Raw genomic sequence first — 18,156 nt, forward strand, 5'->3', positions numbered from 1 at the left:
TCACACATTTATACACACTCACACATTCATGCACACTCACACATTCATGCATACTCACACATTCAATACATTCACACACACACAATCTCACATAAACTCTCTCACACACACACACACACACACATTCTCTCTCTCTCTCTCACACACATATTCTCTCTCTCTCTCTCTCTCTCTCTCTCTCTCTCTCTCTCTCTCTCTCTCTCTCTCTCTCTCTCTCTCTCTCTCTCTCTCTCACACACACACACACAGTGGAGCTGCTGCGTTGATGACCATCATCAGGTAAAGTAAAGTCTTTCTCTAACGTCAGTGATTTCACGATGAAAACAGCTCAGCGCAAACGACGATTATTGATTTATTCTCTGTTTATGAGGCGATTTGAACTCGTAAAAGCATCAAAATGACTCAGCATCACACACACACACACACACACACTGATTCTGTCATTCTGTCATTTCTGCCGCACTGTGAGACAAATCCTGCAGCTCCACCCTGTCCACAAACCATTCAACTGCAGCACAACGTCTGGATCCTGGACCAGGACCTGGACCAGGATTTGATCTCACAAAAATATCAGTCTCAGATGAGATTATCTCTCAGATGTCCCGGGACAAACCGGGACGACTGACTGCAGAGAGACAGACGAGGACAACAGAGCAGGACAGTATCAGACTCATACTGGTGTTCAGGAACAGGACGCTTTTGTCTGCTGGCGACAGTGGAGCTGTGAGTCTGTGTGTGTGTGTGTGTGTGTGTGTGGCTCGTTGCCATGCCGATAAACTCTCAGACTGCACCTTTAATTGTTGTGTTTCTGTGCATCGACGGTGGGGTTTGGGGGCGTTTTTGTTTAGTTTCTGGATTGTAGAGACGAGTGAGGTCCACTGTTGTTGCCGTGAGCCACAGTGCATGTGTGGCTATTATCCCTTTTATGTTGGTCTCCATGGTAACCGGGCTCAGGTGATGGTCAGCTGCCCTTTGTGTTTGACACTGTGGCCTCTTTGGTTTCCATGAGCGCTTTGATTCTCCTTTAAGCCTCTGCTCTGCTGTGTGTGAGCGCAGATGGAGTTAGCAGCAGCAGCAGCAGCAGCAGCAGCAGGTGGAGGTCCTGATGGTGGTGTAGGAGGTCCTGATGGAGGTGGTGGAGGTCCGGGGACCGCGCCCGGCCTCCGCCGTCGCTCCGGCGCCATGAAGCGGAGGAGGCGGTGGGGAGGTCTGAGGCAGCAGTGGAAGCTCCTCGGCCTGTTTGAGATCGAGCAGCAGCACGAGTTCTTCAGCCTGACCTGCATGATGAAGGAGGGACTGGCGGCAGCCATCGAGAACACCGCCCACCACGCCGCGTCCACAGTGAGTACTCCTGCCAGCAGGGGGCAGCACACGACACAGCTCACGTCAGAAATGAGAGCGTTTTCCTATGGGAGGTCAAACCTACCTTTGTGGGGACATTTTGTCTGAGACGAGAACGATTGAGACAGATTAGGACAATTGTAGAGGGACAGATTAGGACGATTGTAGAGAGACAGATTAGGACAACTATAGCGGGACAGATTAGGACAACTGTAGAGGGACAGATTAGGACGATTGTAGAGAGACAGATTAGGACAACTATAGCGGGACAGATTAGGACGATTGTAGAGGGACAGATTAGGAAAATTGTAGAAAGACAGACCAGGACAACTGTAGAGGGACAGACCAGGACAACTGTAGAGGGACAGATTAGGACAACTGTAGAGGGACAGATTAGGACAATTGTAGAGAGACAGATTAGGACAACTATAGCGGGACAGATTAGGACGATTGTAGAGGGACAGATTAGGAAAATTGTAGAGAGACAGATTAGGACAACTGTAGAGAGACAGATTAGGACAATTGTAGAGGGACAGACCAGGTCAATTGTAGAGAGACAGACCAGGACAACTGTAGAGGGACTGATTAGGACAACTGTATATAGACAGACCAGGACAATTGTACAGGGACAGATTAGGACAAGTGTAGAGTGACAGATTAGGACAACTGTAGATGGACTGATTAGGACAATTGTAGAGAGACAGATTAGGACAACTGTAGAGAGACAGATTAGGACAAGTGTAGAGGGACAGATTAGGACAACTGTAGAGGGACAGATTAGGACAAGTGTAGATGGACAGACCAGGACATCTGTAGAGAGACAGATTAGGACAAGTGTAGAGGGACAGATTAGGACAAGTGTAGATGGACAGATTAGGACAACTGTAGAGGGACAGATTAGGACATCTGTAGAGGGACAGATTAGGACAAGTGTAGATGGACAGATTAGGACAACTGTAGAGGGACAGATTAGGACATCTGTAGAGGGACAGATTAGGACAAGTGTAGAGAGACAGATTAGGACAAGTGTAGAGAGACAGATTAGGACAACTGTAGAGGGACAGATTAGGACATCTGTAGAGGGACAGATTAGGACAAGTGTAGAGAGACAGATTAGGACAACTGTAGATGGACAGATTAGGACAACTGTAGATGGACAGATTAGGACAAGTGTAGAGAGACAGATTAGGACAATTGTAGAGGGACAGATTAGGACAAGTGTAGAGGGACAGATTAGGACAAGTGTAGAGGGACAGATTAGGACAAGTGTAGAGGGACAGATTAGGACAAGTGTAGAGGGACAGATTAGGACAAGTGTAGAGAGACAGATTAGGACAATTGTAGAGGGACAGATTAGGACAATTGTAGAGGGACAGATTAGGACAAGTGTAGAGGGACAGATTAGGACAAGTGTAGAGGGACAGATTAGGACATCTGTAGAGACAGATTAGGACAATAGTAGAGAGACAGATTAGGACAATTGTAGAGAGAGACCAGGACATCTGTAGAGAGACAGATTAGGACAACTGTAGAGAGACAGATTAGGACAATTGTAGAGGGACAGACCAGGTCAAGTGTAGAGAGACAGACCAGGACAACTGTAGAGGGACAGATTAGGACAACTGTAGAGGGACAGATTAGGACAATTGTAGAGGGACAGATTTGGACAACTGTAGAGAGACAGACCATGACAATTGTAGAGGGACAGATTAGGACAATTGTAGAGAGACAGATTAGGACAACTGTAAAGAGACAGATTAGGACAACTGTAGAGAGACAGATTAGGACAACTGTAGAGAGACAGATTAGGACAACTGTAGAGAGACAGATTAGGACAATTGTAGAGGGACAGACCAGGTCAAGTGTAGAGAGACAGACCAGGACAACTGTAGAGGGACAGATTAGGACAACTGTAGAGGGACAGATTAGGACAATTGTAGAGGGACAGATTTGGACAACTGTAGAGACAGACCATGACAATTGTAGAGGGACAGATTAGGACAATTGTAGAGAGACAGATTAGGACAACTGTAGAGAGACAGATTAGGACAATTGTAGAGGGACAGATTTGGACGACTGTAGAGGGACTGATTAGGAAAATTGTAGAGAGACTGATTAGGACAACTGTAGAGACAGACCATGACAATTGTAGAGGGACAGATTAGGACAATTGTAGAGAGACAGATTAGGACAACTGTAGAGAGACAGATTAGGACGACTGTAGAGGGACAGATTAGGACAAGTGTAGAGAGACAGATTAGGACGGCTGTAGAGAGATAGATTAGGATGACAGAGACACAGCTGTGTGAAGGACTGTCTCATCGTCCCACATCAAAGTCCATAGAGAATATCAGTGTTTTTCGCTCACATGGACTCAGGAGTTTTTCTCTGGAGTTTGGTTGAGTTTGGCAGATCGTGTGGTTTGTGGTTTTCCTCTGGAAGTGACACTCTGAGACCCTTTGTGTTTCTGGGATGTGTCAGACGGATTTTTATTCGTCGACCTTTTTGGACGAGACACTGAAGCATCAGCAGACTGATGACACGTCTGTTTGAACATGTTCTAAATACAGAATCACACTGATCTGTCTGACCTCTGTGTGACTCTGTCCTCTGTCTCCAGACTGAAGCTTCAGATGAAGACTTCACATCAGAGTACACACACACTCATAAGGTACGTGACTGTGTCAGCGTGTCCTCTACACTCTTAGATATTAGGGTTCCAAAAGGGTTCTTCTACAGGGGCTGAGGTTCTACCTGGAACCCTTTGCTTCTGAAAAACCCTTTCCCTGACGAAAGGGTTTTTCAAGGGTTCTTGGTAACACTAATGGTTCCAGTAAGAACCACTTTGATCCAGAGAACCCTTTAAAACCTCTCCTGAATAAAGGGTTTAAAAGGGTTCTTGGTGGAACCCTCCAAAAAGTATTCTCCTATGAGAACAAGCCGAAAACAACAGGAGAAAAAAGCTCCTACACTCTTAGAAGTAAAAGTGCTAAGTAGAACCATATCAGGTTCTTTGGCTTGTCCTCATATGAGAACCCTTTTTGGCTCCAGGTAGAACCTTTTTATAAAGGTTCCACCTGGAACCCTTTTGAAAGGTTCCACCAAGAACCCTTTTAAAACCCTTTATTCAGCAAAGGGGTTTTAAAGGGTTCTCTGGATCAAAATTCTTACTGGAACGATTAGTGTTACCAAGAACCCTTTCAGAAGCAAATGGTTCCAGGTAGAACCTCAGCCCTTGTAGAAGGAAACTTTTGGAACCCTTATGTCTAAGAGTGTACAAGGGCTGAGGTTCTACCTGGAACCATTTGCTTCTGAATAACCCTTCCCCGAAGAAAGGGTTTGTCAAGGGTTCTTGGTAACACTAATGGTTCCAGTAAGAACCATTTGGACCCAGAGAACCCTTTAAAATCCATTTCCTGAATAAAGGGTCTCCATGTTTCTAAACAACAGGAGAAAAAAGCTCCTACACTCTTAGAAATAAAAGTGCTAAGTAGAACCATATAAGGTTCTTCGGCCTTTCTTTGGGAAAGGGTTTTTCAAGTAACACTAATGGTTCCAATAAGAACCATTTTGATCCAGAGAACCCTTTAAAACCTCTTTCCTGAATAAAGTGTTTTAAAAGCGTTCTTGGCGGAACCTTCCAAAAAGGGTTCTCCTATGAGAACAAGCCGAAAACAACAGGAGAAAAAAGCTTCTACACTCTTAGAAATAAAAGTGCTAAGTAGAACCATCCTCATAGGAGAACCCTTTTTGGCTCCAGGTAGAACCTTTTTATAAAGGTTCCACCAAGAACCCCTTTAAAACCCTTGAATCAGGAAAGAGGTTTTAAAGGGTTCTCTGGATCAAAATTCTTACTGGAACCATTAGTGTTACCAAGAACCCTTTCAGAAGCAAATGGTTCCAGGTAGAACCTCAGCCCTTGTAGAAGAACCCTTTTGGAACCCTTGTTCCTAAGAGTGTAATGTATTACGTCTATGGTGTCCTCACTGAGAATTGTGTGTGTATGTGCTTGTATATATATCTTTGTGAGGACCTTAAAACCACTCCGCCCCGTGTGTGTGTGTGTGTGTGTGTGTGTGCAGGACTTCACCATGCAGACGTTTGCAGGGCCGGTCTTCTCCAGCCTGCGTTCCTCTCTGGGTCTGACAGAGCAGGAGTATCAGCGCTCGCTCTGCTCTGAAAGCTGTTACCTGCAGTTCATCAGTAACTCCAAGAGCAAGGCCGACTTCTTCCTGACGTGAGTCTCCGCCCACCTCACTCGTGTTGTCGAGTCTCCGCCCACCTCGCTCGTGTCGTCGAGTCTCGAGTCTGTCAAAAAAACAGCACGTCCATTCTGCCCGGCAACAGTGAATCCTATTTTCTGATTGGCCGATCGGTCGCTAATTCAAGACAGCTGTTGGAGCTGAATGAATTACAACTTCATTATTCCTTTATTACCTTTTTCTCGTATAATTACGACTTTTTTGTATAATTATGACTTTTTTTGTAGATAACGTTTTTTTCTTGTAGAATTACGACTTTTTGGTAGAATTACGACTTTTTTCTCATATAATTACGAGTTCTTTTGTAGCGTTACGACTTTTCTTGTAGAATTATGACTTTTTTTGTAGAAATACAACTTTTTTTGTAGAAATACAACTTTTTTTGTAGAATTACGACTTTTTTGTAGAATTACGACTTCTTTTGTAGAATTACGACATTTTCTTGTACAATTACAACTTTATTCTTGTAGAATTACGACTTTTTTCTTGTAGAATTACGACTTTTTTTCTTGTAGAATTACGACTTTTTTTCTTGTAGAATTACGACTTTTTTTCTTGTAGAATTACGACTTTTTTTTCTTGTAGAATTACGACTTCTTCTCTCGTATAATTACGACTTTTTTCTTATAGAATTACACCTTTTTTCTTATAGAATTACAACTTTTTTTCTTGTAGAATTACGACTTCTTCTCTTGTATAATTACGACTTTTTTCTTGTAGAATTACGACTTTTTTCTTGTAGAATTACGACTTCTTTTGTAGAATTACGACTTTTCTTGTAGAATTATGACTTTTTTTGTAATATTACTACTTCTTTTGTAGAATTACAACATTTTCTTGTAGAATTACGACTTCTTTTCTTGTAGAATTACGACTTTTTTCTTGTATAATTAAGACTACGACTTTTTCCTCATAATATTATGAATTTATTCCTCTAGTATTACAACTTTTATCCATGCGATATTACAACCTTTTCTCGTAGAATTACGACTATTTTGTCATAGAAGTACGACTTTTTCTCATAGAAGTACAACTTTTTTCTCGTAGAAGCATGAGAATGTATGAGAGAGGAAGTAGGAAAATAAAACTTCCAGTTTACTTTTCAGAATAAAAGCTTGTCGTATTTTACATTACCTCATCCTCACGAGCTCTCATTTCTGCGCAAGAAGAACCACCCCAAAAAAAACAGCACGTCCATTCTGCCCAGCAACAGTGAAACCTATTTTCTGATTGGCCGATCGGTCGCTAATTCAACACAGCTGTTGGAGCTGAATGAATTAACCAGAGCAAACTGCTTTTGCGTCATAGATTCACAGATGACTAATTCGTTTGCGATGACTTTAATCGGCGCGAGGCATGTCGAGTGTTTTGTAAAGCACGTGTCGTTGCTGTGATTTACAGCAGAAATATGCAGCGCAGTCAGCCCACAGCTATGGCAGTTGGTGTCAGATATGTGAGCAGGGCGACAGGTGTTCGTGATTCATGCCTCTGACAATGGTTTGTCATCTATCTCAGCACAGGTTCCCATAGTGACAGAAGGTCTGGTTTCTGTCATGACAGATGTGATTCTTAGGAATTGGGTCTGTCATCTCTGCTGACAACAGCATAGCTTAAATAGTTGACTGCTGACACAATCACGGGTTAATTACTTTCCACTTCTTTTTTTTTTGGAAATTTCCCAGGAATGACAAACGCTTCTTTTTAAAGACCCAGAACAAACGAGAGATCAGGTTCCTACTGGACAATCTGAAGATCTACATGGAGCATCTGAGGAGGTTTCCTCACTCACTGCTGGTCAGGTTCCTAGGTATAAAACACACACATACACACACACAGGTTTGTGTTTGTCCTCGGACTATGTCCCTAACCGTACGACATGTCTTCACTTTAAGACGTATGGGTCCCCATGAGGAAAATAGTCCCCATAACGTGAGTGTGGAATCAAATTTAGGTCCCCAAAATATAGGAAATACCTGGAACACACACACAGCACAGCTGTACTTCCTAGGACTCTAGAACCTAACCGTACAACATGTCTTCACTTTAAGATGTAATCATTTACGTTAAGGGTCCCCATGAGGAAAAAGAGTCCCCATAACATGAGTGTGAAATCAAATTTAGGTACACACACACACAGGTTTGCACAGCTGTACTTCCTAGGACTCTAGAACCTAACCGTACAACATGTCTTCATTTAAGATGTAATCATTTACGTTATGGGTCCCCATGAGGAAAAGAGTCACCGTAACGTGAGTGTGAAATCAAATTTAGGTCCCCAAAATATAGCAATACCTGGAACACACACACAGCACAGCTGTAATTCCTAGGACTCTAGAACCTAACCGTACAACATGTCTTCACTTTAAGATGTAATCATTTACGTTATGGGTCCCCATGAGGAAAAGAGTCCCCGTAACGTGAGTGTGAAATCAAATTTAGGTCCCCAAAACATAGCAATACCTGGAACATACACACAGGTTTGCACAGCTGTACGTCCTAGGACTCTGTCCCTAACCGTATGACATGTCTTCACTTTAAGATGTAATCATTTACGTTATGGGTCCCCATGAGGAAAAGAGTCCCCATAACGTGAGTGTGAAATCGAATTTAGGTCCGCAAAATATAGCAATACCTGGAAAAGACACACACACACACACACAGGTTTGCATAGCATTAGGGTTAGGGTGAGGACAACCCTAATTCTAACCCTAAAACCAGGTCTTAACCCTGAAAAAAAGCCATTTTAAGGGGTGTCAGAATGTGGGGACCAGCTAAGATACCCATACAAACACAAACACACACACACACACAAGTTTGCACAGCTATTCTTCTCAGGACCCTGCATTTTACCATTCATTTAAACAGACTAAACAAAACCTTCATCTTAACCTTAATTCAATTTGAAGGTTTTAAATGTTGCACTGGACTGAAGTGTGTCTTTACTGTGTCCTCAAGGTGTCCACAGGATTATAATCCCACACAGACTGAAGGTAACACACACACACACACACACACACACACACACACACACACACACACACACACACACACACACACACACACACACACACACACACACACACACACCATCATCACTGTTGTTACTGTAACACAACATCACTGAGGATTCTGAAGCTCTTCTTCTTCTTCTTCTTCTTCTTCTTCTTCTTCTTCTTCTTCATCACAGAAATACTTCATCGTTATGCAAAGTGTGTTTTATCCAGACGACCGAGTCAATGCCAGGTGAGTGTGTTTAACACTGATGTGTGTGTGAAAAAATAAGCTTCCAAGAATAAAAGTCAGAACATTACGAGACAAAAGTCTGAATATCGCGAGAATTAAGCCGTAATAAAGCAAGAAAAAGTAGTAATGTAATATGTATAAAAGTAATACTAGAAGAATAAATTCATAGTAATATGAGGAAAAAGTCCTAGTACCGTGTGATAATATCATAAGAATAAAGTTGTGTTGAAAAACGTAGTAAATCTACGAGAAAAAAGTAGTAATTACGAGAAAACCTTTGCAATTCTACGAGATAACCTTTGCAATTCTGCAAAAAAGTTGTAATTCTACGAAAAATAGTAATTCTACAAGAAAAAAGTCGTAATTCTACGAGAAATAGTAATTCTGCAAGAAAAAAGTCATAATTCTACGAGAAATAGTAATTCTGCAAGAAAAAAGTCGTAATTCTACGAGAAATAGTAATTCTGCAAGAAAAAAGTCGTAATTCTACGAGAAATAGTAATTCTGCAAGAAAAAAGTCGTAATTCTACGAGAAATAGTAATTCTGCAAGAAAAAAGTCGTAATTCTACGAGAAATAGTAATTCTACGAGAAAAACTTTGCAATTCTGCAAAAACAAAGTAGTAATTCCACAAGAAAAAAGTCGTAATTCTACGAAAAATAGTAATTATATGAGAAAGAAGTCATAAATCTACAAAAAAGTCGTAACTCTACAAGAAAATTGAGTAATTACACAAGAAAAAAGTTGTAAGTCTGAGAAAAAAAAGTCGTAATTCTACGAGAAATAGTAATTATCCAAGAAAATGTAGTAATTCAACAAGAAAAAAGTCGTAAATATACAAGAAAAAGTAGTAATTCTGTGTGTGCGTGTGTGTGTGCGCGCGTGTGTGCGTGTGTGTGTGTGCGTGTGCCACAGGTACGACATTAAAGGCTGTGAGATGAGTCGTTGGACAGAACCTCCTCCAGAGGGGAAACAATTCATCGTGGTTCTCAAGGATCTAAACTTTGAAGGCCAGTACATGGAGCTGGGTAAGAAGCAGGAAGAGGTTGTTATTATGGTCTGTATTTGTGCAGAGTGTTTCTAGCCTTGATGAAGCTGCTTTAACGCTACAGTGTTCACTCCAATCACACAAGCTGAAACATGGGCTGAACCCTTAAGAGTTTTAAAAAAAACTTACTTATTTGTTCCTCGCGGCAGAAAATGCCACCTTCCCAAAAACTGCTGTAAAAAGATTATATGTTAATATTTTTTTCCACTTTAAATGAGTCAATATTTTAAAGCTACTTCAGCCTGAAATATACACACTCAATTTTATTTTTTATTTATTTTATTTTGACCCTTTAAAGGCCATTATTTTAACAGAACGTCACTGTTTTTTACTGAACCCCCCCCCCCCCCCCCCAAAAAAAACTACAATAACTTCCGTAAAATACGATTGAAGGAGTATTTGGTTAGTAGAGAGTACTTGACCAAAAATAAAAAATCCTCTGGAAAATCTGAGCTGTATTTATCCAACAGGTGCAGCGACGTCCAGTTGTGACAGTTCAGTCTGAACTGGCAAGAAAACAATAAACAACCCAACGCTCCAGTTGTTGACTGACAGATTATACTTGACTGACAAGTATTTGTGTGTGTGTTGTTAACCCTCGAGTGGAAATTAGGTTTCTATTAGGTTTCCATGGCAAAAAACACACACAACACAATAGCAACACATAGAGATGTCAACAAAAACAACAGATGTTAAAGTGGCTAAATAAAGGCAAGAAATATTCAAGCTTTCAAGAACGAAAGTCGTAATATCATGACAACTTCATTCTTATAATACTACGTCTTTCGTAGAATCACAACCTTTCTCTCATAATAGGACATTATTATCGTGATATTATTCCCCGTAATATTGCAATATTACTCGATATATTTTTTTCCTCACAGTATTGCAACTCGCAACTACTTGTAAAATTTTGAATTTTTCCTTATTAACATTACGGTGACTATGGAAAAATGAAGCTTTCAGGAATAAAAGTCAGAACATAACGAGAAAAAAACTCTGAATATTGCGTGAATTAAGCCGCAATATTGCAAGAAAAAGTTGTAATACTAGAAGAATGAATTCATAATATTATGAGGAAAAATTGGTAATTCTACAAGAAAAAGTCGGAATTCTCAAAATAACTCACAATTCTACAAGAAAACGTCACAATTCTATGAGAAAAACGTCAGAATTCTGACAAAAAGTTGTAATTCAATAAGAAAAAAAGTTGTAATTCTAAAAAAAAAGTTGTAATTCTGCAAGAAAAACGTCGTAATTCTGCAAGAAAAAAGTCAGAATTCTCAAAATAACTCACAATTCTACAAGTAAAAAGTAGTCATTCCTTAAAAAAAAAGTCATAATTCTACAAGAAAACGTCATAATTCTATGAGAAAAGCGTCATAATTCTACAAAAAAGTAAATTCTTCAAAAAAAGGCGTAATTCTACAAGAAAAAAGTCATAATTCTACAAGAAAGTTGTAGTTCAGGGTTAAAAACGTCAGAATTCTACGAGAAAAACGTCAGAATTCTACAAAAAGTTGTAATTCTACAAGAAAAAAAAATTGTAATTTCAAAAAAAGTTTGAATTCTATTCGGAATATCAAAAGAATAAAGTTGTATTATGAGAAATGCTGTGCGCCTGCATCCAAACGATGTCATGGCTAATTTGGTCTTTGCTACAACGACTTGCAACGCCACATTTCTTCAGTTTATCGTAAGAATCAACGTTCCTTAAAGCGCTGGCTCTCAGATCGACTTCAAATACAAAGGACGCTCGCAGGAATTCTGCGAAACCATGAATCTTCTCATGAAACGGCAGATGTTGTCGTTGAAATCACCAGTCCAGTCATTTCCTACGCATACGAAAGAGAGGATTTTCTCCACATCTGAGAGTTTCTTATAGTTCCTTATTTATGAGACCTGAAGTGGGCCGTTCCACATCAGCAGACACAGTATGACTAAGGCCCCGTCACATTTTAACCTTAAAATGTCCACTTGGTTTGGTCTGCCCTCAACCGTAAATTCCCCTCGTCGAGGGAAGTGGCTTCTCTGTGCATTTGAGACGCCACTATATGCAAATTAGCGTAGTGAGCGTAACGAACGTGCTAACCTACGTCACATGTTGACAATTCTACCGGTGGAGCGCGCCACTATTTTCATTCCGGAAATATGCCGGCGGATCCGGCTGTTGTGTTGCCTGTTGCGGTTTTTCTCCGTCCTCTTAAGACGCTATATCACGAATGTGATTGAAATCTGACAAGTCCAGGGTACATGCCCAGATGTAGCAGAGCTAGCTAGCGGCTACCCGTCGAGTGCCACGAGACAGTCTGCCCCGCCATGCTGCTCTACATGACGGGCATACTCTCCCGAAGCACCGGCAAACAGCCGCCAGCCAGCTAGTTAGCTAGTTAGCTAGTTAGCTAGTTAGCTAGTTAGCTAGCTGCTTTCATAAATCGTGAGTGAATTTTCTGACATTAGTGTTCAAAGCTCAACGGTCCTTTGGACGTATGTCAAACCAACATATTCCTACACACTTCGACATTGTAACTCGCTTAATTGCGAAAATATATGACAACGAAATTGTTCCTCTGCAGATGTGGCCGCCATCTTTGTTGAAAAAAAAATCAGCCGGCTCGCTGAATTCGCAAAGCATCATGGGTAATTTCATCTTCCACTTCGTTTTAAGCCCGCATCAGAGCTCACTATATTTTGAGGGTTGATTATAAGGGCAAAATCGCACTCCCCCTTGCTCCACCCTATACGTGAACTCGCAAAATTTAGGTTTAGGGCAAAATTCTAGGGTTAGGGCCTAAGACAGGACAACAGCTAGCGCTATAAGCTAGTGCGCATTGACTCCTGACTTTTATGACGTCACAAAGAAACAAATAGAGAACAATGAGGTGGAACGTGTTTCGGTTCCGTATGTTTTGCGTCTGCTGTACGTGCTAATCGTGATACAAATTTGATCGTTACGTCGCGCTAGCCAAAAACAAACAAACAATGCTGCCGCAGTTTATACGTCGTCTCCTTCTACTTCCGGGTCAAAGACCGCGGGCGGTAAATCTTGGTGCATGTGCAGAAGTCCGACTCCAGCCGCGACTAAAGGCCCTGATATTCTAAGTGCGCGGGTTTTACAGCTAATACGCTTTTAAAGCGTGACCGAAGCTAGCTTTAGGAGCTAACTTAGGAACGCGAGGTGACATCAATGTGGATTTCAGTCGTTTCTTACGTGGACGACTGGGGCAGAGGTGACGCCGAGCAGTGTTTTGGCCTCAGAAGATACACACACACACACACACACACGCAGCTCACTCTGTTTTCACTGAGGAACACCAAGAAAGACTCAGGGGAGATAAGAGGATCAAATATCCTACCACATGTTGTTTTGTATTCATGAGAAGTCATGTTTGACTCCTGTCTCATGGTGTGTGTGTGTGTGTGTGTGTGTGTGTGTGTGTGTGTGCGCCCCTGTATTCCTAATGTTGTGGGGACGTAAAACTGTTTACTAAGTCACATTATGGGGACTTGTTTTCCCTGTGGGCACAAAAAGCAAGTCCCCATAATGCAAATGACTTTTTAAGGTGAAGGAATGTTTTAAGGTTAGGTTGAAGGTAGGGGTAGGGTTAGGATTAAACCAGTAGTAATTAGGGTTAGGGGTTGGGGTTAGGATTAAACCAGTAGTAATTAGGGTTAGGGGTTGGGGTTAGGATTAAACCAGTAGTAATTAGGGTTAGGGGTTGGGGTTAGGATTAAACCAGTAGTAATTAGGGTTAGGGTTGGGGTTAGGATTAAACCAGTAGTAATTAGGGTTAGGATTAAACCAGTAGTAATTAGGGTTAGGGGTTGGGGTTAGGGTTAAACCAGTAGTAATTAGGGTTAGGGGTTGGGGTTAGGATTAAACCAGTAGTAATTAGGGTTAGGGGTTGGGGTTAGGATTAACCCAGTAGTAATTAGGGTTAGGGGTTGGGGTTAGGATTAAACCAGTAGTAATTAGGGTTAGGGGTTAGGATTAGACCAGTAGTAATTAGGGTTAGGGTTGGGGTTAGGATTAAACCAGTAGTAATTAGGGTTAGGGGTTAGGATTAAACCAGTAGTAATTATGGTTAGGGTTGGGGTTAGGATTAAACCAGTAGTAATTAGGGATAGGGTTGGGGTTAGGATTAAACCAGTAGTAATTATGGTTAGGGTTGGGGTTAGGATTAAACCAGTAGTAATTAGGGATAGGGTTGGGGTTAGGATTAAACCAGTAGTAATTAGGGATAGGGTTGGGGTTAGGGTTAGGATTAAACCAGTAGTAATTAGGGTTAGGGGTTGGGGTTAGGATTAAACCAGTAGTAATTAGGGTTAGGGTTGGGGTTGGGGTTAGGATTAAACCAGTAGTAATTAGGGTTAGGGGTTGGGGTTAGGATTAAACCAGTAGTAATTATGGTTAGGGTTGGGGTTAGGATTAAACCAGTAGTAATTAGGGTTAGGGTTGGGGTTAGGATTAAACCAGTAGTAATTAGGGATAGGGGTTGGGGTTAGGATTAAACCAGTAGTAATTAGGGTTAGGGTTACAGTAAGTAACTAACTCTAACCTTAAGTAACCCTAACCCTAACCCTCTCAAGGAAATGAATGCAAGTCAATGCAATGTCCCCTGAAGACCTGAAAACCTCACGTGTGTGTGTGTGTGTGTGTGTGTGTGTTCAGACCAGCAGCGCTCCTGGCTCCTGCGTCAGGTGGAGGTCGACACACACTTCCTGCGACAGCTGAACGTTCTCGACTACAGCCTCCTCCTGGCTCATCAGCCCCTGCACCGAGACGAACGCCTCCAGAACCTCTCGTTTGCTTCCCTCATCATCAGAACCAAAAGGTCAGGACTCTGACGCAAGCGCGTTGTCCTTTAAGCTGATCCTGCATGTGATAGAAAAACCCAGACCAGCAGCCGCGGCAGCAAAGTGACTCACAGGCAGCAGCTGCCGCGGCGTGGTTGTGGTTGTGGGGTTGTTTCTGTCGGTTTGTCAGTATCTGTTTTCAAAATATCAGTTTCACTGAATCGGAAGCAGGAATGGGCTACGAAGAAAATAAACATTAACCTACGACAGAAGCAGATCTGAAACGTTGGGTTAATTCAACTCGTTTGTAGGACCTTATTTAGCACTTATTTACTGACATGGCTGCTAGTTTTGTGCAAAAAAGGTACGTAACAAAACCACCAACATTCAGGTACAATACAATTTGCGTACAGTGCAAAAAGGTTACAGTTACAGTAGCCACCAACATTACAAAATATCTCTTACAAAATTAGAGGTAACAATACAAACGACATTAAAGGCGCCATATGTCAGAAAGTGGCCAAAAACGGGTACTACATTCAAATTCAAAATACCGAGGTCTTTTAGGTTTCGTTTTCTGACGTAACTGGCAACCCGTGGTTGCTCGGCAGCTGAGACTCTACTGACTGCAATGATTGTTAGACGGTGGTAGGTGGCGCCACATGATTTCAAAACATAAACATGATTTGCAGTCTGCAAAATATATATTTTTTAATGCAAATATTTTGTCTGTACTGTTGTTGTTGGTGAGTTCAGTTTGTTATATGAACATTATTCCTGAGTCTCTGTGACATATTAGGAGGATTTTATGGCCAGTTGGTAACCCTTTAAGGTGCAACGGGTTAACCCTAACCCTAACCCTAACCCTAACCCTAACCCAAAAGGCTATTTTTGCAGAAATATAAGCAACAGGACCAATAATATTCAGGTACAATTGCTACAGTTGGCACGTAGTGCAAAATATTCTGGTACATACATAGGCTGCGTACAATTACAGCTGTACTAGTAATTGCCAAAAAGGGACGCAAAGTATCACAAAGTTGGTTTTTTTGGGCTTTTTAATAATACATTCATTACTCATGGGTTAATGGGCCACGGGCTGGTCCAAATTGCTTGAAGGGCCGGATCTGACCCCCGGGCCTTAAGTTGAATAGCCTTGCTCTAAATTGACTGCAGGTGTGAGTGGATGTTTTTTTTTTTGTCCGTGTGATGGACTGGTGACCTTACCCCACCTTTCGCCCAATGTCAGCCGGGATTGGCACCAGCAGCACCACGGCCCTCACATGGAGGATAACGCTTTAGACGATGGACGGACAGATGTATGTACAGTATGTCTCAGTTTAACGGTTGACGCCATCTTTGCCTTTGTCTTCGCAGATCTGTGAATCCAGGCTCCAGCCCCGGCCTCACAGACCTGGCTGCCCCTGTCCCGGGTGAAGTCCCGGAGGACGACTCCATCTCACTTATGTCCGAGAGGGATGGCGGGTGTTTGAAGAAACCGCGGCCTGGAGATACCGCGCAGGCAAGCGACGCAACCGAGGCCCCCGACTTCAAGGCCCAGAACCGCCGTCTGCTCCCCAACTTCAAGAACCCTTTGCACGTCATCGACGGACCCGAGCAGCGCTACTTCGTCGGCATTGTGGACATTTTCACCGTGTACGGTTTTAGGAAGAGGCTGGAGCATCTGTGGAAGCGGCTGAGGCACCCGGGCCGGTCGTTCTCCACCGTCAGTCCACAGACTTACTGTGTGCGGCTGTGTCAGTGGGTACAGGATCATACCAAGTAGACCAAATTGCTTGCCATCGAGAGGAACGGTCCTTCTGGTACAGTACGGTACGGTTTTTAGTACGGTCCCATTTTTGGCACCCTTCCCTTGTGGTACCAGAGTGGTACGGTACGGTCAGGGTGGAGCTAGACCGGTACAACAAACCGCGGCTAACTGCTGTTTGCCAGTGCTTTGGGAGAGTATGCCCGTTACGTAGAGCTGCACGGCGGGGCGGACTCTCTCGGGGCACTCGACAGGTAGCCGCTAGCTAGCTCTGCTACACCTGGGGTAGTTTTGTCAGTGTTTTGGATGTACTTTACCCTGACACAGGGCTTTACCATTCTGAACTGTACCGTACCGTACCAGACTGAATCGTGCCATGATGGAAACACAGTACAAGTGTTGACAAGAGTCACTCGAGCCATTTCCAGACTTAAACTCCAAACACTAAAAGGGACATTTGTCATTTTGCAGCAGGAGAATGTCCAGAGGCAAAGGGGGCGGGGGGCGGAGCCTAACCCTTACCCTAACCCCAACCATAAGGGGCCCAGAATGTCCACAGTTCAGTGCAGGTGGAAGCAGCTTCAGACTGTGCACAAAGACAGTGGCAATAATCTGGAACTGTACTCACTAAACGAATGAACAAATCAAAATGGTACGCCATGTTTTGTGTAAAGCTTGAGCTTCATGTCTGGAAACACTCTGAATAATAATCTGTAATCTGAGCTGTAACAGGAGTCTAATGGGGGGGGGGGGGGGGGTGTGGGCGAAATTGGGCGCTTGTCCAAGATTCCCTTCATTATGTGGTTTTCACTGCCTTACACCGACAACAAGACCAGATCTGCACATATTTCCCAATGAAACTCATTATTTATAGAATGTGACTCACGAACGTGAAGCTCCCAGCTGGGACAGCTTAATGGTGTAGCCCACAGACTTTGATGTGGAAGGCGGGGGTTCAAATCCTGGTCAGGGCAAGCCAAGCGTGGGCCCTGAGCACTTCACTTCCTGTATGTCAAAATAGGAAAAATAGAGCATACATATATTTGTGTGTACTGTATATATACACACATAAACACGTACTGTATATACATTTATACATACGTGTGTATTTATGCATGTATTAAACTAGTGCTGGGCGCGTTAGCGCGGTTAATAGCGTCAACGTTAGCATAACGACTGACCGGAAAAAGTCAGTCAGACGCTCGACGTCTTGTTTACGTGCCGCGGCACCGGAGTCCAGGCGCGCTTTACCAGTTAGCTCCGTTAGCTCCTTTAGCTCCGTTAGCGCGCCTACAGTGGAACTGGAGCGGTCTGTTTATTAAAGGAAAAGAGCAGCGCTACAAATAACCAGCGTACTTGTTTACTGCGTATATGTGTCTGTCTCTGTTTTTAAAGTTAAGCGTTACTTTAGAGACTCATTTTAACAATAAGGAGTCACGCAAACATGACGACAAGCGCGTATCTCAGTCGTCATAGCAACGCGGCATGTGTTAACGTGCGTTAGCGTTTGACGCCGTTAACGTGCCCAGCACTTATAATACACACATATGTACATACTGTATATACACACACACACACACATACATACATACAAAAACATATATCGGGCTAGCCATTGTTAGCCAGTGCTAGCAAAACCAGTTGATAACAACATTGCGTGCGCACAAACAAAATAGCACAGCCACATCCTTGAATCG

The 18,156-nt window shown here is 42.6% G+C and overlaps 1 protein-coding gene across 1 annotated transcript; it reads left to right on the forward strand.

Annotated features, from left to right (window-relative positions):
* Nucleotides 1–1,056: 1,056 nt before the first annotated feature.
* pip5kl1 (phosphatidylinositol-4-phosphate 5-kinase-like 1) lies at nucleotides 1,057–16,743 on the forward strand (the record flags this gene model as incomplete). The annotated part of the gene is made up of 9 exons (XM_083909966.1): nucleotides 1,057–1,341; nucleotides 3,962–4,012; nucleotides 5,424–5,578; nucleotides 7,286–7,410; nucleotides 8,559–8,593; nucleotides 8,791–8,846; nucleotides 9,762–9,874; nucleotides 14,567–14,729; nucleotides 16,069–16,743. 9 exons carry the CDS (start codon nucleotides 1,057–1,059, stop codon nucleotides 16,475–16,477), a joined length of 1,392 nt encoding a protein of 463 aa, XP_083766092.1. The 3' UTR covers nucleotides 16,478–16,743.
* Between the last annotated feature and the right edge of the window lie 1,413 nt (nucleotides 16,744–18,156).

The sequence above is a fragment of the Microchirus variegatus genome (assembly GCF_963457635.1).
Source record: "Microchirus variegatus genome assembly, chromosome: 1".
NCBI classification, from domain to species: Eukaryota; Metazoa; Chordata; class Actinopteri; order Pleuronectiformes; family Soleidae; genus Microchirus; species Microchirus variegatus.